General features: G+C 41.0%; 1 protein-coding gene and 2 long non-coding RNA genes across 9 annotated transcripts in view; 1 reads left to right on the forward strand and 2 right to left on the reverse strand.

Annotated features, from left to right (window-relative positions):
• The window catches only part of LOC139354512 (troponin C), a 98,427-nt gene extending 89,115 nt beyond the window's left edge, over positions 1-9,312 (reverse strand). The window contains exon 1 of the mRNA XM_070998755.1: positions 9,125-9,312. Within this exon, the coding sequence (XP_070854856.1) occupies positions 9,125-9,130 (6 nt within the window). The 5' untranslated portion in view covers positions 9,131-9,312. The remainder of the gene's footprint in view (positions 1-9,124) is intronic.
• Positions 9,313-9,650: 338 nt separating this feature from the next.
• LOC139354516 (uncharacterized) overlaps positions 9,651-24,748 on the forward strand; it is a 269,094-nt gene continuing 253,996 nt past the window's right edge. For 2 of the 7 annotated variants that reach the window (XR_011605477.1, XR_011605478.1), the window contains exon 1: positions 9,755-10,020. This is a non-coding gene — a long non-coding RNA (uncharacterized lncRNA). The other 5 variants (XR_011605474.1, XR_011605475.1, XR_011605479.1 and 2 more) reach the window with 4 other exon arrangements.
• LOC139354518 (uncharacterized) lies at positions 21,866-24,686 on the reverse strand. Its single transcript, XR_011605483.1, has 2 exons — positions 23,065-24,686; positions 21,866-22,952 (listed from the first exon to the last, which is right to left on the reverse strand). It is a non-coding gene; the product is annotated as an uncharacterized lncRNA (long non-coding RNA).

Consider the following 24,748-nt stretch of genomic DNA (forward strand, 5'->3'; position numbering starts at 1 on the left):
GGAGGGCAGGATCCCCAGAAACAAGTGAAAGGCAGTGGAATCCCACCTTTCCCTCATTTGCCTGCGCATGGTACGAGAGAAGCCAGGCCCCTCGCCCTGCTGCATGGACGCGGGTTGGTACCAGGGCAGTGTCAAGGTGGTAGCATGCGACAGTCAGCGGTCGGCTGATATGTACAAAGAGGCGACAAGCAAGCTCGGCGAGGTTTACGAAGGGGCGAACATCGTTGCGCTTGACTGGTGCGATGTCCCCAGTAGACCCCGAGCCAGGATCTGGCTTCCAGCAGCGATCAAGGCGCCGGAGGACATCCTCTTCATGTTGCAAGAATGCAACCCGCACCTCCCCACGAAGGACTGGAAAGTCGTCAAGGTGGAGGAGCATGAAGGGGATGTCAACCAGGCGGTTTTGGTCCTGAACAAGGAGTCAGTAGCTCCGATCGAGACTGCTCGTGGAGTGCTGAACTTCGGGTTCAGTGCGATACACATCAAAGTGTATAAGGGCGACTCCAACGCCGCTAGCAGCTCTGCCGGCAACCCAGCCGAGCAGGTGCTTGCTGAGGAGTTGGAGGCACCTGGTGGGCCGGAGGACGGCTACTCTACCGATTCGTCGCTAAGCAGAGAGATGCGTGCGCTCGGACCGGCAATCGAGGACGTGGACCTCAGCGACACAGAGGAGGCCGACGTCACTGTGGTGGAGGTTGAGGCTGTAGATGTCATTAAGACTTCTACAAATAAACCTTCACCACAGTAAAGCAGCGTCTGCTGCACTTCTGCTTCGCCTGACAGAAGGCGGAGCCGACCTAGTCCTCGTACAGGAACCTTGGGTTGTAGGAGGCAAGGTTGCTGGACTAGTAACAAAGGAATACAAGCTTATGCTTGACCCCAAAGAAGGTAAAATTCGAACCTGCATATTAGCCAAAAGGCATCTTAGTATATTTCTACTTCGCAATTACAGCAGCGGAGACAACACCGCAGTAAGCCTGGAGCTGCAGAGTGGCTCTATAAGGGTTCTATCGGCCTATTTGGCCTTTGAGAAGGAAAACCCCCCAGATGCGCTGGTCAGAGGACTAGCAGAGGAATGCGAAAAGCTCAAGAGCGGATTGGTAATAGGCTGTGACGCCAACGCCCATCACACCCAGTGGGGTTGCCCAAACAACAACGACAGAGGTGAGTCTCTTTTTGATTCGAACCTATTCTTATGCAATAGGGGCAATGCCCCTACTTTCATAACTAAAGCTTGCCAAACGATCATAGATCTAACTTTGGTATCAGATTCACTCGTAGGCGCAGTCAAAAACTGGGCAGTCTCTGACGAGCACTCCTTTTCGGACCATAGATTCATGGAAACCGTATTGTCCCTTGATTCGCCCTTGCCGGTCAGCTTCGCCAACCCCAGACGAGCGGACTGGCACAGGTACAAAGAAGTTCTGACAAATATCCTCCCCATGGAACCGTCAGAAAGCATCACAAACCCACATGAGCTGGACGAAACAGTATACAAATTCACAGAGGCATGCAACACTGCCTTCAAAGTGGCATGCCCCACAGAGGAACCAAGAGGAAGGAAAAAACCCCCCTGGTGGACCCAACAACTATCTATCCTCAGAACCAACTGCAGATGCCTGTTTAACAGAGCAAAGGCGAGAAATGAGGACACCAATTGGCTGAACTACAAGTTTGAACTAGCCTCCTACAAAAAGGCAATTAGAAGAGCAAAACGAACGGCATGGCAGACCTTCTGCTCTGACATAGAAAAAACAACTGATGCCGCAAGGCTCAGGAAAATACTCTCTAAGACAGCCGCGCCTTTGGGCTATCTTCAAAAAGCAGATGGATCATGGTCAGACTTCAGTAAAGAGTCTTTGGACCTGCTCCTAGACGCTCACTTCCCGGGGAGGCAACAAGCAGGTCATCCACCTGAAAGAGGAGCAGGAGAGGGAATCGAAATAGATCCACTCCTATCAGACCGCAACATGAAATGGTCCATTCATAGTTTCAAACCATACAAATCGCCGGGACCGGACGGAATAACACCGGCTCACATCCAACAAGCAGGACAAATAGCCATAAACCGGTTGAAAAAAATCTTCCAATCCATCCCGGCGGTAGGAGAACTACCAACAGCATGGCAAGAAACAAAGGTGGTTTTCATTCCCAAGGCAGGGAAGGCCACTCACACCACAGCAAAGGATTTTAGGCCAATAAGCCTTACATCATTCCTGCTTAAGAGCTTTGAAAGAATGATAAGCCTACACATAAGGGCCACCGTAGACCCGACACAAATATCAGAAGCACAACACGCCTACACCAAAGGTAAGTCAACCGAATCGGCGCTACACTTGGTGGTAAACAGCATCGAGAAATCACTCAACATCAAGGAATACACACTGATCGCCTTCCTGGATATAGAGGGAGCCTTCAATAACGTGCTTCCCACCGCTATAACAGAATCTCTCACAGAACTAGGGGTTGAGCCGCCAATGGTGAGGCTAATCCATAAATTGCTGATAAGCAGAATGGTCACAGCCACACTAGGGACCTCAACCCAGACTAGACTAGTGAACAGAGGCACCCCGCAAGGAGGTGTACTATCACCCCTCTTGTGGAATATCGCAGTAAATAAACTACTGCGGATCCTGGAGGGAGGAGGTTGTAAGGTCGTGGCATACGCAGACGACGTCGCCATCATCTTTAATGGAAAATATCCACAAACACTTTGCGATCTTATGACCGCTAAACTTAAAATGCTATCGGAATGGAAGATAGCGAACGGACTCGGGGTAAATCCCTCGAAAACAGAACTTGTTCTATTTACAAATAGGTACAAAATTCCACAACTTAACCCACCCAATTTAAACAATTGTAATCTCTCCTTTAGCGATCACGCCAGGTACTTGGGGTTAGTACTAGATAAACGCCTCAAATGGGGCTTAAACAACCAAGAGAGAACCAAAAAAGCGACCATTGCACTTTACTCCTGTAAAAAAGCAATCGGGCTAAGATGGGGCATGTCCCCAAGAATAGTTAACTGGATATACACAGCGGTAGGCAAGCCAATCCTACTGTACGGAGTGGCTCTGTGGTGGACCGCCATACACAAACAATGCATACTGACTCCTCTAAACAAAGTACAGCGAATGGCGGCTTTGTGTATTAGTGGAGCCCTTCGGACCACCCCGAACGAAGCGCTGAACGCGATCTTGAACCTCCCTAGCCTGGACTTAGCAGGCATGGAAAGGGCCAAATCGGCAGCTATTCGACTGAGGGACACAGGGCAATGGAAAGCTCAATTATATGGCCATGCTAAAATTCTCCAGCATGATAAATCGATTCCCAAAATCACGGATCTATGCAAATCTATTGAATATAGTCACACGCCCTTTGAGGCCCTGATTCCTGATAGAGAGGAATGGGAACAGGGCCGACCGGGCACGACGGACGCAATCTGTTTCTATACAGATGGCTCCAAATTAGAAGGACACGTCGGCGGAAGTGTATACTCCGAACAATTAGATATCAGGAAGTCATTCAGGCTCCCGGACCACTGTAGCGTCTTTCAGGCGAAGGTCCACGCTATAAAAGAAGCACTAACCTGTTTAAGAAACCTTTGCCTCCAAAGAGGACACCTAAACATATATAGTGACAGCCAAGCGGCTATTAAGTCGATCTACTCGACAAACACCAACTCTCGTACAATAGCAGACTGTCGCAGATCTCTCCACGAGATGGCAAATCAGTTTACTATCAGCCTAGTATGGGTTCCGGGTCACCGGGACATCGTTGGCAACTGCATAGTGGACGAATTAGCCAGGCAGGGCACCACCAAGCCTCTCCTACCAGGAGAGGAAAATTTCGGTATGCCCATGGCTAATTGCAAGCTAAACATAAAAAACCACTTCAACACACTAGCCAACACCCATTGGCAAAACGCACCACAGTGTCGCATCTCTCACCAGACATGGCCTGTGATAAACAACAAAAAAACCTCGGAGTTACTCAAACTCAGCCGCACAGAGTGTGGCATGCTGATCCGAGCTCTTACAGGCCACTGGCTTGTTGGCGCGCATGCCGGCAGGTTAAAAGCCCCGCAAAATGATTTCTGCAGAAGCTGTAGGGATGAGGAAGAAGTGGAAACGGTAGAACACCTTCTCTGCTTCTGCCCAGCCCTATGCAGACTCAGACTGAAACACTTAGAAAGCCCCTTCATTGACGATCTTACCGAAATATCGGAGATTAATCTCAAAAGCATAAGTGCCTTTATTAAATCTTCCGGGTGGAAGACATGCTGATCAGCTTAATATAGGCTGAAACTACTAGAAACGGGACCCTAGAGAAGGAAGAAACGAGATCATGCGGTATCACAACGGACCCATTGAGGTCTAAGTGTGTCGGACTATAGTCCGACAACCGCCCTAACCTAACCTAACCCAACATAACCCATGAGCTAGGGAAAAGGATCTGCACAGAGATTACATGGTATCACAAGGGGCTCAGTGTGGCCTAAGTGGGGGGATTAGTTGTCTAGTCTCCAGCCATACCTACCTAACCTAACCCATTCTGTCTTTTTTTATAAAACTTAACTTTAACTTAACTTAACTTTAGAAAATCAAAAAAATCTTAAGCTGCACAAGAGCACAAGAATCTACATGCCAAGTCCCATCTTTCTCACTTTAATAGTTCCCAAGATCTCCGCGTTCATACGGACGGACAGGCAGAAGGTCATGGCTAGATCGACTCCGCTTGTGATCCTGATCAAGAATTTATACGCTTTATAGGAAAACGCTTACTCTACGAGTAACGGGTATAAAACATTGTACCTTGTAGTAATATTGTGTCTCTAAGCAAAAGAAAACAATTTTATCAATCTAGACATTTTCACAACAAAATCACAAACGCAAATCGACATTCTTCGAAAATCTTCATAAAATTCAAAACAAAATTATATTCTTTGGAAATGTTTTTTTTTTTCTGCGCATTATACGTGTGTTTTGAAGGCTTATAGCCGCAGGTGTGGGTTCAGCACTTCTTTTTTTCCTAACTTCTTAATATCTTAATTTTGATAAACATTTTCATTTATTTTTAAATTACTGTTACAACAATTTTTAACCACATAAAATATTTATTGTTATCACGATATTTATATTAATCAAGAGATATTCACATCCAAAATTCAATGGACAAATAGGGAGAATAACTAGAAGAAAGCCAGATCATTTAAATAAATATTAGAATAAAACTAGAACCCAAGAAAACAAAATGTGAAAAGACTTTGTATGCCGCCTCGCGTACTGTATCCGTGCTGCAGCTAGTAGAGTGGTTGACTGCAAACCATGAGGCAAGTGGTTCGACTACGCTGAAGATGTGGTTCTCAAAATAGTAAGTTATTTTGTTTTTATATTTATGATTTGTAATTTATAGATTAATTTCAGTTATTATTTCAGTTATAATTTTAAGTGTGTGTTTACATACATAATATACGTGTTTAAGTACAGGACAAAAAAAAAGTTGACAAATGGGAGATCCAACAAGAACATCACCGGCAGGGCTCACATAATCTATAAACAACTCGAATAACTCCGATTCGCAGATTGATTTGTATTTTCTTCTTGTTATCATTTAAAAGTAACGCGACTTTTAAAAATAAGAATATAAGAAAAATTTAAAGGTTGCATTACTTTTTCTGTTTTTTAGAAAGAGCGCCATTGGTTTAAAAAATATACTTTGTTTAATACAGTGTAAGTCGTCATTGAAGCAAACTATCTTCTTTGTATATTACTGACCGAAAAAAAACCAAAAACCAATAAAAACTATACACAAATTTAATTCAAAAACAAAAGAGAACGCTAAAGTCCAGTGTCTCGACTATTATATACCCGTTACACAGAACTTAAATTTAAAATTGATAAAAGTTAATTTACTTTTAGACCGCTTTAAAATTGCCAAACATCGCATTGTGCACACGGACAAGAGTTTCGTAATGCGAGAGTTAGTTGTAGACCAGTGGTCGACAGCGGCCTATCTAGTGAGCATAGGGAAGTGTTCTGCCCATCCTCTGCTCGCTCACGTATAACGTACATGTTCGTTTGACTTCGGCATGGGTCTTCGGGTCATTTTTTTCTCAACTTCGGGGCGCTTTTTTGTTGCTGCGGCAGAGGATCTCAGTGCAAAGCAGAGAAACGTCTCGCTTCAGCACGCCGCGCGCAAACTTCGTGCTTGTTACACTCACACTAATGCAAGGCAAACTTGTGATGGTATGTGTGTGCCGACCACTGTTGTAGACCAAAGACATAACAGAAAGATCTACAGCGCTGTGAAGTTTTTACCCACCAATTTTACTCTCACGGATTTTCTGCCTTTTCAGTGCCTTCTAGTGCTTTTCAACACTAAAAACATGTGAATGCACTGCAGGTCAGTGTTGAAAGGGAAAATGCAAGGATCGAAAATACAGCTTCCCTACCCATACCAACAATTAAACTATACGTTAACCCAATCGAAATTAAAAAAGACAGCTATAAGTAAAACAGAAAAACAGACATGATTAGATCGACTTGATGATTAAGAAATATATTATACTCTTTTACTCTACGAGTAATGTTGCATGAATCAAAACACACAAGTGAAACGATGTTCAATGTTGAGCATAAATATTTGAAGTACCGTCGTGTTCTAAGAAATATAATTAAAAATGGTTTTTCATTACTTGAAATTAGCAAAACTTGCATGTAAAGTTAAGTTATTTTGCTCTGAGATAATACCTTACCCATCGAAACCCCATTTGAAACCATCAATAGTATTGATAGTGCTAACGATCGTTTTAACAGCCCTAAAATGCAGTTGCGGCTAGATGGCACTTTAAAAGGGCTGTGGATATTTTAATACCCGTTACTCGTACAGGAATAGAGTTAAATATAAAATCGTTTAAATTATACAATAAGTTCATAAGTAATGATTTTAAGCCCATATCTAGCAAGAACATCGTTTGTGACGTCACAGCCCGTACATAAAAGTGTAAAAATGTTAAGTATACGCCTCGTACGCCGCGAGCTAACCATAGGAGTAAGCGAGAGGCAAACAGGCGGCTAAAGGTTTTCGTCGGGTCTGTTTTTGAGCGCGGTACTCAGATGAGCTAAGGAAATACCAGACAAAATACCAGATTTCGCGAGTGAATTTTCGATGAACGCCGTTAGCCGCGGCCCACAGAATAACAAATTTAATCTTTGGCGTGCTCGTGCAAAGGCGATGTGGAAACTAAATATTAAAAATGAAAGGAAAACCTCAAAATAGGATGCAGGAGGTCAGTGCAGATGAAATAGAACGCCTAATCCAAGCTGTTGCCCTTTATTGTGGGATTTCACCGACAGGAAGCAAAACAACAGGGGCAAATCCGCAGAATAGTTGAAGTGCTGGAGGAGATCCACTAGAGAATCCCAGTGGGAAGGAATATGCCGAGTGGGACTTGGCTCTCTACATGGACATCCTGCCGGGCGTCTCCTCGCAAAGAAAGTGATCTCCGACGACCTCTCCATTAGTACTCCGTACACCACCACCACCAGCTACTTGGCAGCTTAGGCGGAGCTGAAAGACCCGCTGGCTTCTATAGGGAGGAGGAAAATGGAGCGCCCGCTAAGGAACAGTTGAAGAAGCCTTAGCCAGCCACTGCCAGGATGCTGGGCGACTTCCTGCAGCATCAGCGGATCAACCCCGTTCCTAATCCGGCTCCCACTTCCTCAAGGTCCAATATGCCTATTGGGACTCGGAGCTGAACTGCGGTGGAGTGGGAAAGACGGCGCAGCATCCGTGGGACGAGAAGGAAGCTTTAAACTACTAATTTAGATAAATAAAAACATTCGTTGAACATTCCATTTATTATACCCGTTACTCGTAGAGTAAAAGGGTATACTAAATTCGTCGGAAAGTATGTAACAGGCAGAAGGAAGCGTTTCCGACACACAAAGTATATATATTCTTGATCAGCATCACTAGACGAGTCGATCTAGCTATGTCCGTCTGTCCGTCCGATTCTACGCAGTCAAGTCTGTCAGTTTTAAAGCTATCGGGCTGAAACTTTCCCAAAAGTCTTCTTCATTTTGCAGGTAGTATTTAAGTCGGAACCAGCCGGATCGGAATAATTGTAATACAAATTTAAAACAAGAAAGGAAGTTAACTTCGGCATGCCGATGTTTGTATACCCTAGCAGTTATAGAAAACATTCAATGTTAGTGGCACCATGTTAAATTTTTAAAGATTTTTGCTAGCTTCAGTGATATATGTGAAAATTTCAAATATTCTATTTCCCAGAGTAAAAGAATATACAATCAATATCAATAAAGCAACATTTTTTTAAATACAGTTTTCATTATATCTCTGACCGTTTCTTTAACAGCTATATGTTAGAGTCGTCCGAATTATACTAAATTTAATTCGAAATTCCTATAAATACAAAAAACTTATGTTCCCAATAGTATTAGATAAAATGAACTAATAAGAACTAATTAAAAAATGATATTTCCAAGCGTAGGAGGTTATATGTTAAAAAACACCAAAGATATAGTCAACAAAAATTTTTTTTTACTATTTCTATGGGATCTATAAGATATGAACGACCGGACAATTGGTGGAAAAATAATATGAAAGTATTTTTGACATATTATCTAATACTATTGGGAATATCATTAATTGTATTCTTAAGAATTTTGAATTAAATTTAATAATTATAACTGCAAGGGTATACAAGTTTCGGTTTGCCGAAGTTGACTTCCTCATTTGTTTAACATATAACCTCCTACTCCTAAAAATAACATATTTTGTATTACTTTTGAATTTTGAGTGTATTCATCGGACGACTATATCATATAGCTGCCATAGGAACGATCGGAAAATTGGTGGAGAAATAATATGAAACAAATTATACCTTCGGTGTTTTTCAACATATTATCTTATACTATTAGGATTATAATTTTTTGTAATTTTAAGAATTTCGATAGTATTTGAATTTTTTTTAAAATGACTTCTTAAATACTTATCTTAATGGTACCAAGACAGTTATTTTTAAAATATCTTTCGAAATATTAAAAACATAATCACGAAAAAGTTTTGTCTTTCGCCCAAAAAATGATATTAAACTTACGCTCATTTTGTCGGGTGTAAGTGCTTAAGTTTTAAACTTAATATGTTTTTACTCGAAAATATTTCCAACAGTAGGTTAGCAACACAGATGCAAAACAAGTTGATGATTTTTGTTCCCAACTTGTCTACTTGCTTTGCAATTAAAAAATGTTGTTAGGTGTCAACTGATCGCTTTGTTAAATAAGAACTTATTGTCACGATTAAACCGAAAAATTAACATTGTCTTAACAGAAAAAAAAATTATGTGAGTTGGTTGCATCCTAGCATTAAAAATATTTCGAAAACTATACACGCTGCTTGCGCTGCAACTATTTTCGCTGAAACAAGAACAACTACTTGAACAAAATTTAAAAGCAACCATAAATATTTCGTATGATATGCAACTCAAAGATAATTTTGTTCACAAGCCAAAAAAATAATCACCAATTTATTTTTAGATATACAATAATTTACACATATCTTTATATTTATAAACCAAACATTACACGAAATCTTGGAACGCATTATAAAGATCCGCATATAGATATGTATAGTCTTTCTATTCATATGTTCTCTCTATTCGTATGCGCTTTCTATTCTGTGGCAGCTAAGTCCATTCATACCGTATTGATGTGAGCACTGTTATTGAAATCTTATATAAAAGCCATAATCCACAGTTAAAGAGAATATCAGCAAAAATCTCAAAGCTCATATGTAGCGTAGAGTTTAAGGGTACATTGTAATCGTTGAAAAGTGTGATCAGGACGAGTCGATCTGTTCGATTTGTCAATTTGTCCGTGTAAACACAGCTACTTTAAAAACTTTAAGAGCTAGAGAGTTCAGAGTTAACATGCTTATTCCTTAGCTTCCGATTTAGCTCAATTATGACAATGTGTCATGCCTACAAACGCACAAAATGTAAATATTTTATACTTATGCCTACAAGTCCCATGTTTTCTTTTTTTCGAGTGCCACGACCACTCTAACGCCCACAAACTCCCTTAATACTAACGCCTGTCTGGCGCGCATTAGAAAAGATTCAACATCTCGACAAGGGTCGGACCGTTGCTAAAAATGTTATGGACGATTAATGTAACAGCCACTAAATTGAGCTTGGTTGCATATCTTTTCTCCTTCGCAGTTTGACACAAGCTAGTTTACGTTAAGATGACCGCTTTAAAACTATAAGAATCATAATTTCCCAAGAAATCGCATTGGGTGCATCGAAGACTAAAGACATAACAGAATAATTTACAGCACTGTTAAGTTTTTACCGACCATTTTTACTTGCGCGGATATGCGGTCATTTTATCATTCGATAATTTTTTTACCTTTAATCTAAATACTTACATTGGTAGTTCAATGAAATATTGGGTTGAATGGCTTTGTTGAAAAGATCACATAAATACACATTTTATAGTCTGGCTTTGACGTCATTGCTTTACCTAACTTCTTGGGCGGTTTGTGGGCGTGGAAAAGTTTTTTTCTTGACACCAATAGAGTTATGCTAAAATAAATAAATATAGACTTACAGCGCTGTAAATTTTTACCAGCAAATTTTACGTGCTAGGACTTTCGGAATTTCCTTTTACTGCCTTCTAGTGCCATTCAACACTGAAAACATGTGAATGCACTGCAGGTCAGTGTGGAGAGAGAAAATGCAAAGAGCGAAAAGCTTATGTTATTCATTATTTATTAGAATAAGTTAGCCGCGCACTCTGCTTTCTCTTAGCACTGACAGCGTTTTTCGCTAAAACTTTTCTGCACCTGCTTAGGTTTCAGGCAGCGCCTAGGTGGAGAGAGCAATAAGTAATAATATGCTAACAACATTTATGTTAATCTATTTTTTCTAAACATAAACTCTCACAAAAGAAAATATAATAAGTTTAATTGGTAGAGAACAGAGTGAGAGAGAGAGAGGGTCAATCAATATGTATTGATTAAAACAATACATATCTGTTAAAATTGTTGTTCTAGAATTAAAACTGTAGACGCAACAGTTGTGGGCGGCTTGTGGGCGCTAGGGTGGGCGTGGCAAAATCTGCATACCTACTCCCAACTTGCTAACTTTAATCGTTTCTGTAATCACAGCGTTCATACGGACAGACAGACAGACGGACAGGTAGCCAGACAGACTTTCATGGCTATATCGACTTCCTTGAGTAGAAGTAAATATCTCAAATGTTATAAGTTTGTAAATATTAAAAAAATATTTTTTTGATCATTCCAATGGGAGCCACATAGTTGTCCAATACTCATCGTTCCGACGTATATACTACATGCAATACAAATTGGACCTTTGGGAAGGTTTCATCGCGATAGCTTTAAAAATAACGGACGGACTTGGCTAGATCGACTCGTCTAGTTATACCCATCCAGAATTTATACTTAATGGGCTCTTCACTGCGTTGCAAGCTCCTGACTGGAATTAGTTTACCGTCTGCAAGGGTATACAAATTACTTAATAAAAGTGGAGATCAAATTGTCCTACTAGAACGCAAACCAGATTCTTATAAGCGGAGAGAAGAAAAAGAGAACGGAAACCTAATTCTTAGAAAAAGCTAAACATATCTTGATGAACTAAGCCCAATATAAGAGGTTGTCGAATATTTAAAAAAATATAACGTCGATGATAGTTTATTTCAATGAAAAGTCGATTCAGGGCTGCATTTGTATACCCTTGCACAGGGTATTATGATTTCAGTCAGAAGTTTGCAGTGCAGTGAAGGAGACGTTTCCGACCCCATAAAGTATATATATTCTTGATCAGCATCACTAGACAAGTCGATCTAGCCATGTCCGTCTGTCCGTCTGTCCGTCCGCTTCTACGCAAACTAGTCTCTCAGTTTTAAAGCTATCGGGCTGAAACTTTCCCAAAAGTCTTTTTTCATTTGCAGGCATTATATAAGTCGGAACCAGACGGATCGGACAACTATATCTTACAGCTTCCATAGGAACAATCGTAAAAAAAAATTTAAAATAATTATATCTTTGGTGTTTTTAAACGTATAACCTCCTACGCTTGGAAATAACATTTTTTAATTAGTTCTGAATTTCGAATTTAATTTTATTAAAATCGGACGACTATATCTATTAGCTGCCATAGGAATGATCGATAAATTGGTGGGAAAATAATATGAAACAAATTATAGCTTCGGTATGGCTCAAGCTCATTAACATTGTCGCCTATGTGAACCGATTTATTCAACGGACACGAAGGCTATTATGCGACAAGTCCACAGACAAGTACACTTGGCGAGATTAAGGTAGCAATGCTTCTGTGTATGAAAGAGGCCCAAGGGTGTTTCCAAAAGGACTACCAATTGCTGCTTGCTAAGAAACCCCAAAGGAACTGATAGTAGCTGGTCAAACTAGCGCCAATGATCAACGAAAACGATTGGCTAAGGGAAATCGGAAGACTGCACCAATCGCAATTATAAAGGGAGGCAAAACACCCAGTTTTGCTAACAAAAAATCATCAAATCTCGAAGCTTATCCTGAAGCACGAGCATCAAGTGAACCTTCACAGTGGCGTTTCCTTCGTTTTCGTAATAGTTTAGCAGAGATTCTGGATGATTGGAGCACGTAATCTCATTCGCAGATTAACACACGACTTTTTACCCTGCTCTCGTCAACGCTACCACATATCCCAGCAACAATTTGCAGATTTACCCAGCGTACGTGTCACTCAACCCCTTCCATTTGGTAATGGAAGGAGGATGCCAAAGTTCGGAGGACACGTATTAGCATGGTCTGTCTGTCTGCATGGTCACATCGGCCTCAAGCTTGCCACAGACCTAACAGCGCAAACCTTCTTGGCTGCCTTGCGGCGCTTCATATTCCCTCGTAGCAAGTGTAACATTTCAAGATCTTTAGTGACAATGGAACAAACTTCATTGGAGCTAAAAGGTCCCTCAACGAAATGCATGAATTTCTTTCATCTCGACAACACAAATACATCGTCACATAAAACCTGTCGGACGACGGAATTCAATGGGAACTTGTTCCTCGGAGAGCTGGTCATTCGGGAGGGAAATGGGTGTAGGCAGTTCGTTGTGTCAACTGTCACCTTCGAAAAGATGCGCACCTTTCTTGCTCAAATTAACGTAGTGATAAATCTACGCACTCTTTGCTAGGCACTGGATACCAAAACCAACTACTTATCACCAACCCCTTCTTAGTTGGGCCACTGTTAGCCACCGTGCCAGATCCCAGGCTGAGCCACATTCCTGTTGGTGGAAGATGGCATTGGCAAAGCATGCAGGCTTTGCTCCAAGGATTGTGGAATAAATGGCATCATCAGTATCTAACCGCTCTGCAACAAAGTCCAAAATTGACCATTTCAGCACCAAACCTCTCGATCGGTGACTTCGATCTTGTTAAGTAGTCCAACAGGCACTTTGGCACATTGCATGGGTTTCGGAAACCTATCCAGGGAAGACATCCTCTTTCGAACAGTCACATTGAAGACATTAATAGGAGTAATGATCAGACCAATCACGAAGGTTGCAGTTTTTCCCAATTCAGAAACTGTATTTCAGGGTGGGTTGGGATGTTCATGAACGGTTGCAGTCTTTATTAACCTATTATCTTTAGGCGCATAATGTCATCTCTGTCCCATATTTTCTAAACATTGTAAAAGAAAAGCGACACATATAGATGCGCGGTTTTTTAGTTAATTGTTTAAGTACTTGAGTTTATTTGTTGGTCAGATTAGGTTGAATATAATAAGTAGAAATGAACATTTGGTAAGTACAAATTTCACTCGTCTCTGTCGTCTATTGGCCAACGTCCTACGACCGTACTCTTCAAAGTCCGGAATTCAACTCCCGCTCCGTTTCTCGTCATCTTTTCGTCTTCTCGTCGTTCGTATTTCATCGCTCTTTCTTCTCGTCTTTCTTCCTTTCTCCTTGATATCGTCTATCCTTGCATTTCGTAGTTGGTCTCGTTAAGCACAAAAAGGTTGTTGTCTAGGGTAAACTTATTGTGGACATTGGTTGCTTCTTCAATGCAGACACACCCCACATTCGGTCATCCTGCTATGCTTCCGCCTCGAATGCATCTTCGCCTTCATCAGGTGTTGACCAGCGCTACTCAGCACAAGTCGAAGAATTAATAGGACCATACAAATTGTCAATCTTCTGGACATTGTACGAGTTATTATCCTTTGGATTTGACAACCTTGTACGGACTTAAGAATTTAGGTTTCAATTTCAGGCCGCTGTGCCCTTTTAATTTGGACAACTTCACCAACATAATACTGATTGGCTTGCTTGTGACGCAAGTTTTTGTATGTTTTTCTGTTTTCGTTTTGGGCCTTAGAAATTTGCTTTGCTTCTCAAATTGGTTCGCTCGTCACTGTACGCTGTCATCGCTTCCTTGTTGATCAAGTCTTAAAGTCTTACGTCTTCTTTGGACGTCTTCTTTGGAACGGAGTTGTGGCGATCAATCTAGCAAAAGTAGAACTGATCGCCTGCTGAACTTTGTCGACGTGCTTATACCACTTGGTTGAGTCGTCGATGCTTAGATTTGTGAGAACTGATATTGTAGTGGCGTTGCCCGTTTACGCGTGGAAGTCCTTGATGGGTTTTTCCTCGTCGCAATACTTTAAGAAGTCCAGTAAATGCAGACCCTCTATCGGAGATGATGATGGCAGGATTGCCAAATATTGAACTTTAGTTACGCAGCTTTGTGATTTAGATGGGTACAGCCAGCAGAACTTGGTAAACGAATCCACAACGGCTATGATATGTTTGTAGTCCTTCTTGACGGAATCTGACGGACCTAAGAAATCCACATGAACGGTAAGCACAGGGACGTCTCCTTTGACAGTGAACGCAGTAGTCCTTCCTGTTTGCTATTTTTACGATTGCTTAGAGTACACGGCATGCAGTAATTTATGACCTCCTGATTCTTTTCCTCAAGGCTTGGAATGTAATACTATGTGCAGATCAGATCTTTGATTCAAAATGACCTCTCTCATGAGCTTTCTAACTATGCCTTTTTGCGTGTCCTTGGGCACCCCAACTAACTCAGTGTCGTTGACAAGCTTGTGTAGTACGCCGCCCCTGAGAAAGAAGTCATTGATGGATCTGACCGTCGTCTAAGGACTTCTGCAAAAGGATCGCACAAAATCCGTCAATGGAAGCGTCTGTGTGCAATTCTGTCTCGAGTTTCTGATTGTAAATGCTTAGAACGGGATTTGCGGTCAATATCTTCTTCCACTTGCATACTGACGTTTCTAATTTGGGGCCCATGAGAAATTTGGTGTTGTTCCTAGTCAAATCAGTGAGAGGCTTTGAAAAAATGCAATAATTCTGAGTGAACTTCCTGAAATATCCCGTTAAGCCCAAAAAACTTTCCAGTTGCTTCAAAGTAAGTGGTGCTTTCAATTTGGGCACAGCATCAATCTTTACAGGGGTTGAATAAATTTTCTGATTTTCTATGATATGGGCAAGGAATTGTATAAGCATTTTTGAAAAAAAAAACATTTTTAAGATTCAATGCGAGACCATATTCAGAACAGGTGTCAATAACCTCCCTCAGCTTTCTTCATCCATAGGCGGTATAATAAAGTCATCAATATAGGGCAGGGCGATACCTTTGGGAGTCACCTCCGCTGGAAAGCGCCAGGAGAGTTTGAAAGTCCGAAAGGTACCTTTAAAAACTGATATTGTCCTCTTTGAGTGACAAAGGATGTGTAATTTGGCTTGGCTCTGAGACAGGAACATAAGAAACTCCAATTTTCAAATCGGTCGTTTGGGAAATCTTGCCATCTTGGAGTCCGTTCAGCTGATCGTCGATTAGGGGCAAAGGGAAATGGTCTTTAACGATTACCTTATTGAGCCTACGAAAATCAATGCAAAGTCTTGGACAGCCATCACGACTTTTTACCATTACCACTGGGATTGTGAACTCGGAGTCAGACACTTGTATGATTCCAGTTTGAAGCCATTTGTCAACCTGCTAGTCTACCAAACGCGTCTCAGCAAAAGGCAAGCGCCTTGGTCTGCCAAATATCGGGGTCTCGTCTTTCAGGATAATGCGCATCTCGACTTTGGTTGTCTACAGGTGAAGCGGCTCGTAGTTGTTTATCATTTTGCGTATTTCGTTTTTGGCAAACATTCTTGCTTGCTCGTTGATATTAAGTTCATTTTTATTCTCTAGAACGTCGATGTTCATTAAATCATTTTGACTTCCGATTAAATCACTTACTTCTAGCTGGCTCTTACGCACTTGAAAGCCGTCGCGATTAAAAAGAATCTCAGCATGTAAACAAAGTTCCTCGCCGAGAATCAATTGAAAATCCAATGTCCAATTGGATTTATTTTTGTTCGCTCCGCGCTATCTACCGAAACCCATTAGAGCCACTCTACAGTTTTGCGCCAGTTGCAGAGGTCTTTGCGAAGCAAGTTTAATTTGCTTCCGGTGTCAAAAAAAGCTACGCACTTTTCGTTAGCGAAAACAACTTCTTTGCTTGTGATACTACTTTTAGACCGCACTCTTTGGGTGTTCACTTTGTTGCTCTGTGCTTTTACGTTTTTATTAGAATTGCGCAAAATATGTCCGTACTGGTTACACTTGAAACATTTAGTGCAGCGTTCTTTATTTTTGAAATTATTGGAGAAGTGTGCTTTTTCACCACATTTATAACAAGTTAACTCTTTCTTAAAATTTGTGTTTGGTGTTGTGACGTAACATTTTAGCTTCTCTTTTATCTCACTGATATTTCTGGCACCCTAGAGGAGTGCTATGTCATTTGTATAATCGTTTACGCCATCAATTACGTACTGTATCCGAACTGAATTACAAATATCCTGCAAATTGCATATACCCTTGCAGAGGTTATTATGATCTCAGCGAGAAGTTTGCAACGCAGTGAAGGAGACGTTTCCGACCCCATAAAGTATATATATACTTGATCAGCATCACTAGACGATTCCATCTAGCCATGTCCGTCTGTCCGTTTTGTCTCTCAGTTTTAAAGCTATCGCACTGAAACTTTCCCAAAAGTCTTATTTCTTTTGCAGGTAGTATATAAGTCTGAACCAGCCGGATCGGACAACTATATTTTGAAGTTCCATAGGAATAATCGGTAATCAATCAAGCAAAAGTAGAGTTGATCGCCTGCTGAACTTTGTCGACGGGCTTATACCACTTGGTTGGGTCGTCGATGCTTAGATTTGAGAGAACTGATATTGTAGTGGCGTTCAATCTCTCGACTTGCCCGTTCCTCGTCGCAATACTTTAAGAAGTCCAGCGAAGTAAATGCAGACCTTCTATCGGAGATGATGATGGCAGGATTGCAAAATATTAAACTTTGGTTACGCAGCTTTGTGATTACGTCGTTCAAGGAAGTCGGTTTAGATTGGTACAGCCAGCAGAACTTGGTAAACGAATCCACAACGGCTAAGATGTGTTTGTAGTCCTTATTGACGGAATCTGACGGACCTAAGAAATCCACATGAAAGGTATGCAGATAGACGTCTCCTTTCTCAGTGAACGCAGTAGTCCTTCCTGTTTGCCATTTTTACGATTGCTCAGTATACACGGGATACAGTAATTTATGACCTGCTGAATCTTTTCCTCAAGGCTTGGAATGTAATACTATGTGCAAATCAGATCTTTGATTCAAAATGACCTCTCTCATGAGCTTTTTGCATATCCTTGGGCACCCCAACTAACTCAGTGTCGTTGACAAGCTTGTTTAGTACGCCGCCCCTGAGAAAGAAGTCATGGATGGATCTGACCGTCGTCTAAGGACTTCTGCAAAAGGATCGCACAAAATCCGTCAACGGAAGCGTCTGTGTGCAATTCTGTCTCGAGTTTCTGATTTTAAATGCTTAGAACGGGATTTGCGGTCAATATCTTCTTCCAATTGCATACTGACGTTTCTAATTTGGGGCCCATGAGAAATTTAGTGTTGTTCCTAGTCAAATCAGTGAGATGCTTTGAAAAAATGCCATAATTCTGTGTGAACTTCCTGAAATATCCTGTTAAGCCCAAAAAACATTCCAGTTGCTTCAAAGATTGTAGTGCTTTCAATTTGGGCACAGCATCAATCTTTACAGGGGTTGCATAAATTTTCTGATTTTCTATGATATGGCCGAGGAATTGTATAAGCGTTTTTGAAAAAAAAAACATTTTTTAAGATTCAACGCGAGACCATATTCAGAACAGGTGTCAATAACCTCCCTCAGGTTAAGCAATGCGCTTTCTTTATCCATAGGCGGTATGACGAAGTCATCAATATAGGGCAGGGTGATACCTTTGGGAGTCAGCTGAAGATAAATTGCGTTACCATGCCGCTGGAAAGCGCCAGGAGAGTTTGAAAGTCCGAAAGGTACCTTTAAAAACTGATATTGTCCTCTTTGAGTGACAAAGGATGTGTAATTTGGCTTGGCTCTGAGACAGGAACATAAGAAACTCCAATTTTCAAATCGGTCGTTTGGGAAATCTTGCCATCTTGGAGTCCGTTCAGCTGATCGTCGATTAGGGGCAAAGGGAAATGGTCTTTAACGATTACCTTATTGAGCCTACGAAAATCAATGCAAAGTCTTGGACAGCCATCACGACTTTTTACCATTACCACTGGGATTGTGAATTCGGAGTCAGACACTTGTATGATTCCAGTTTGAAGCCATTCGTCAACCTGCTAGTCTACCAAACGCGTCTCAGCAAAAGGCAAGCGCCTTGGTCTGGCAAATATCGGGGTCTCGTCTTTCAGGATAATGCGCATCTCGACTTTGGTTATCTACAGGTGAAGCGGCTCTTAGTTGTTTATCATTTTGCGTATTTCGTTTTTGGCAAACATTCTTGCTTGCTCGTTGATATTAAGTTCATTTTTATTCTCTACAACGTCGATGTTCATTAAATCATTTTGACTTCCGATTAAATCACTTACTTCTAGCTGACTCTTACGCACTTGAAAGCCGTCGCGATTAAAAAGAATCTCAGCATGTAAACAAAGTTCCTCGCCGAGAATCAATTGAAAATCCAATGTCCAATTGGATTTATTTTTGTTCGCTCCGCGCTGTCTATCGAAACCAATTAGAGAAGCAAGTTTAATTTGCTTCCGGTGTCAAAAAAAGCTACTCACATTTGCTCTCTGCTTTTACGTTTTCATTACAATTGCGCAAAATATGTCCGTACTGGTTACACTTGAAACTTTTAGTGCAGCGTTCTTTGTTTTTGCAATTATTGGAAAAGTGTGCTTTTTCACCACAATTATAACAAGTTAACTCTTTCTTAGAATTTGTGTTCGGTGTTGTGACGTAACATTTTAGCTTCTCTTTTAACTGACTGATATTTCTGGCACCCTAGAGGAGTGTTTTGTCATTTGTATAATCGTCTACGCCATCATTTACGTACTGTATCCGAACTGAATTACAAATATCCTGCAAATGCATATTCCCTTGCAGAGGGTATTATGATTTCAGCCAGAAGTTTGAAACGCAGTGAAGGACTCGTTTCCGACCCCATAAAGTGTATATATACTTGATCAGCATCACTAGACGATTCCATCTAGCCATGTCCGTCTATCCGTCTTGTCTCTCAGTTTTAAAGCTATCGCACTGAAACTTTCCCAAAAGTCTTATATCTTTTGCAGGTAGTATATAAGTCGGAACCAGCTGGATCGGACTACTATATTTTAAAGTTCCTAGGAATAATCGGTAAAAAAAATGTTTAAAAATTATTTCTTTGCTGTTTTTTAACATATAAACTCCTACGCTGGGAAATAACTTTTTTTAATTAGTTCTGAATTTTGAATTTAGTTTTATCAAAATGGGATGGCATTATCATATAGCTGCCATAGGAACGATCGAAAAATTGGTGGGAAAATAATATGAAACTAACTATAGCTTCGGTGTTTTTTAACATATAACATCCTACGCTTGGAAATAATACTTTTTGAATAGGTCTGAATTTCGTATTTCATTTTATCAAAATCGGACGACTATATCATATAGCTGCCATATGAACGATCGGGAAATTGGTGGGAAAATAATATGAAACAAATTATAGCTTCGGTTTTATTTAACATATTATCTTATACTATTGGGAATACATTTTTTGTATTTTTAAATTTAATAAATTTATCTGCAATTGTAAACAAACTTCGGCTTGCCAAAGTTAACTTCCTTTCTTGTTTCCAGTTACTATAAACCACGCAATAAGAATATCGAAAGACTGCGAAAAGGAAATCGATTGATATAAACATTCATTATACCCGTTACTCGTAGAGTAAAAGGGTATACTAGATTCGTCGGAAATGATGTAACAGGCAGAAGGAAGCGTTTCCGATCCCATAGAGTATACATATTTTTGATCAGGATCACAAGCCGAGTTCGTCTGTCCGTCTGTCCGTCTGTCTGTCTGTCCGGATGAACGCTGAGATCTCGGAAACTATAACAGGCAGAAGGAAGCGTTTCCGATCCCATAGAGTATACATATTTTTGATCAGGATCACAAGCCGAGTTCGTCTGTCCGTCTGTCTGTCTGTCCGGATGAACGCTGAGATCTCGGAAACTATAAGAGCTAGGCTATTGAGATTTGGCGTGTAGATTCCTGAGCTTCTTCCGCAGCGCAAGTTTGTTTCAGCAATGTGCCCGCCCATTCTAACGCCCACAAACCGCCCAAGACTGTGGCTCCTACAGTTTTGATGATAGAATAAAAATTTTAACTGTATTGCTCTCATCAATACCTATCGATTGACTCAAGTTTGCCACGCCCACTCTAACGCCCATAACGCGTTATGGTAGGTACGGTAGGTGGCTCTTTTTAATCTAGCTTTGCTGCTTGCATATCTCCATTTCCCTTTGGTCCCTGACTTAGCTGAGTAACGGGTATCTGATAGTCGAGGTACTCGACTATGGCGTTTTTCCTTGTTTTAAGATATATTTTACTGAAATTGTTTGTTTAGCTTAGCAAATAAAAGTTTATTTATTGACTCTGACGAAAATTTGCATTTGGGATCTGTTTAATAAGTTTCAGGGTAGAAAAGGACCTTCAACGCTATCTTGGGTAGCAGGAACTGCACGGACACCTTTTGCCATTTCGTAGAGGTAAGGGTGACAAATCTTTTCTACTCCCAATAAGTCATTACTTCAACATTAAAATCGACTGGCTTGGGAACCAAATTTTCGATTTCACTGTACGCCTTCTTTATGTCGTCATCATAGGCGTCTGAGTTTTTACCGCTCTACAGTTTTTCAAATGAATTTAGGAATTGACTTAGAAGGGTACTTAATTGGCATGAAGTCCATATCCTATAAAAATCGCCCAAAGTTTTTCAGCCTGACATTTTTTTTAACGGCCACGAAGAATAGCATTAAAGTAGCTCACAAAGTTCTGATCGCAGTCCAGCCAGTCGCAGTCAACTTGGATTAAATATCCTGTTCAGTCCTGCAAAAGTTTTCATAATCCAGCAGTTTTTGGAAAATGAAATACGTTGAACCCCACCGAGTTGGGACATCTATGATGGGAAGGGGTAAAGCCAGGACGCAAGACTTATACTGTATAAATTTATTTAATATTATATTTATGAATGTGTTGCTACTTAATATTCACACATTGATTACTCCTTTGTGCGACATAAATTAATAACATATTTATACTTACCGTGGTCAATAGTATCTGGAAAAATCTTAAAAAATAGCTTACCGCAAATTTTTTTAATTCTACATTTTTAATTACATTTCTATAAACCAGAGAACCACCACAATACGATAAAAAGTTATATATTTGATCGAAACAATAAAAGTCGGAGAATAAGTTTTATTATTTGATTTTTATATTATTCTCAAGGAATAACAGTTATTTTTCAAGCGGAAAATATAACTCAGAGAATAAGTTTGATTTCTCACATTGTGAACTCGTTTTGGAGCAGTTTATGAGCCTGCCAACAGCTAAAAAGAACGATGGAACAGTTCCACATAAGGTTTCAGACGGATTGGATGCGGTGAATTAAACGGGACGCAATCGTTGGATCATCTATCTAACCCTATAGAAACTGGACGCTGATACACGGCGTAGGTGGATTGAGCGCAGCATGGAGACCTATTTGGGATATCATTCAGTTTCTCGATTTTCGCAGTGAGGAACTGGAGCTGACCAAAAGGAGGGTTGTGACTGGAAGCAAGACAACAACACAAACGATGGGTGCGGTAGAATGCATTGGCGACACCAAATGTAGTTCTGCATAACACACTCTAGAATTACTCCTTTCGTCACACAACCGCCTGTCCCTTGCTCTGTGCCGGATGGTCCCACTGGGGTTTTACTCAGTTCGTGCTGACAGTCCAAGCTACGCAAAGAGGCTGCCTAGCGATTCACTTCACTTTTACGCCTAGTGTAAACGAACGTTCCACCCTAGCCGCACCCCTTTTGCTTATTGTCCGTGACGTTTCCGCGTAGCTCGATATGTCTTGCGTAGCTGTCGTGATGTGGTGGCTTGCTGCTGACGATGCCCTGCGCACTGCTCCTGGATGTGCTTGCTGCGCGGCTTGGCGTAGCGTGGCTTCTGGCACGCGGGCTTTCGGTCATACGCCGATCCGGGACTTCACCAGTCAAAAACGCTGGGCTCTCCTGGACTACTCCTTTTGAGAGCACACACGGTCGACCGCTCTCCCTTCTCTATCGTTACACTCGGGGTTTCTGACACACGTCGTTCCGGGACTTCACGAGTCAAAACCGTAGGGTTCTGCACTTGTGACCGCACACGGTCGACCGCTCTCCCTTTCTGGCTGATCGCGCCAGAACCTGGTCCGTTTTCATTTGACGTACAGGGCTCGCGTCGGGTCACGCTAAAGTAGAGCTTGCGGTGAGGTACACTGGGTATATAAAGGTTTCTCCCCGAGCTCACGATTTCTTGTCGCAAGCCTTCACTGCTCAGACTCTGGTCGACACTCCAGGCGTAATGCGAGGAATTAGTTGTGGCAGGAATAAGCAAATCGCCTTGACCTAGCCGCGTGATGCCTTTGGACCTCAGCTACCTTTGTCTCAATTCGGAGATTCCTGGCGTCCCAATCCCGTCTCGACGTAGCGATCTTGCTCCTTGTGGGCTCCCACTGCGCTGCTTCCGACGACTGGACTTGTTGTGGCTGACTTGTAGCTTACTTGGTTGACTGACTTGTTCACTTTGATATCTTGACTGATCTTGACGGACTGAGTTCTCGTGATCGACTAATGCAGCTGCGGGCGCCCTGCGGCTTTATATAGGGCCTCCGCGAACCGTTATTTCCTTTTGTACGCACGGCCAGCTGAATCTCTTCACTCCAGGTCCAAAGTCCGTGTTTTCTGTTTGACCCACACGGCACTCTCGCAAAGCTAGTCGCTAGTCTCTCTCTCTCATTCTCCACACCTTGGTCCCCAAACTCTCTTTCTGAGTTCTTTATCCAACCTTGGCTTCCAAACTCTCTCTCTGAGTTATTTCTCAAGCCGCTCTTCGCCGCGGTGTTACTACGCGAACTCGCCGCGTATCTGGTAAGCGGCCGGTGATCCGTTGTTACGGCTGTTGGAATTTGTGGGGATTTGTTCGACTCCTAACACAATATTCCAGATTAGGACGGACAAGGGTGGTAAATAACAATTTTGTTGTAAATGGACCATCCATTTCCTTCGACCAACGCTTTATAAAATCAAGAACAATCATAGCTTTATTAACAGTAGAGGTTATGTGGAAGCCAAATAATTGTTTTGGGTCCCTAAGAACACCTAAATCGTTAACTGAATATCAGCGATCATACCTGTTTAATTTTAAAAGTTACCTTATACAAGTTACATATGTTATGTTATACCCTTGCAGAGGGTATTATGATTTCAGTCAGAAAATTTCAACGCAGTGTATATATTCTTGATCAGCATCGCTAGACGAGTCGATCTAGCCATGTCCGTCTGTCAGTCTGTCCGTCCGTTTCTACGCAAACTAGTCTCTCAGTTTTAAAACTATCGGGCTGAAACTTTCCCAAAAGTCTTATTTCTTTTGCAGGTAGTAAATAAGTCGGAACCAGCCGGATCGGACCACTATATCTTATAGCTCCCATAGAAATAATCGAAAAAAAAATTTAAAAAAATGATATCTTCGGTGTTTTTTAACATATAACCTCCTACGCTTGGAAATAACATTTTTTATTAGTTCTGAGTTTCTAATTAAATTTTATCAAAATCTGACGACCATATCATATAGCTGCCATAGGAACGATCGGAAAATTGATGGGAAAATAATGTGAATCAAAATATAGCTTCGGAGTTTTTTAACATATAACCTCCTAAGCTTGGAAATAATATTATTTAATTAGTTTTGAATTTCGAATTAAATTTTGTAAAAATCGGAGGACTATATCATAGCTGCCATAGAAACAATCGGAAAATTGGTGGGAAAATAATGTGAAACAAATTATAGCTTCGTTGTTTTCTAACATATAACCTCCGGAAATACAATTTTTTTTATTAGTTCTGAATTTTGAATTAAATTTTATCAAAGTCTGACGACTATATCTTATAGCTGCCATAGGAACGATCGAAAAATTGGTGGGAAAATAATATGAAACAAATTATAGCTTCAATGTTTTGTAACATATAACCTCCTAAGCTTGGAAATGATATTTTTTAGTTTATTTTGAATTTTGTGTTAAATTTTATCATC

The sequence above is a fragment of the Drosophila suzukii genome (genome assembly GCF_043229965.1).
Source record: "Drosophila suzukii chromosome 2 unlocalized genomic scaffold, CBGP_Dsuzu_IsoJpt1.0 scf_2c, whole genome shotgun sequence".
NCBI classification, from domain to species: domain Eukaryota; kingdom Metazoa; phylum Arthropoda; class Insecta; order Diptera; family Drosophilidae; genus Drosophila; species Drosophila suzukii.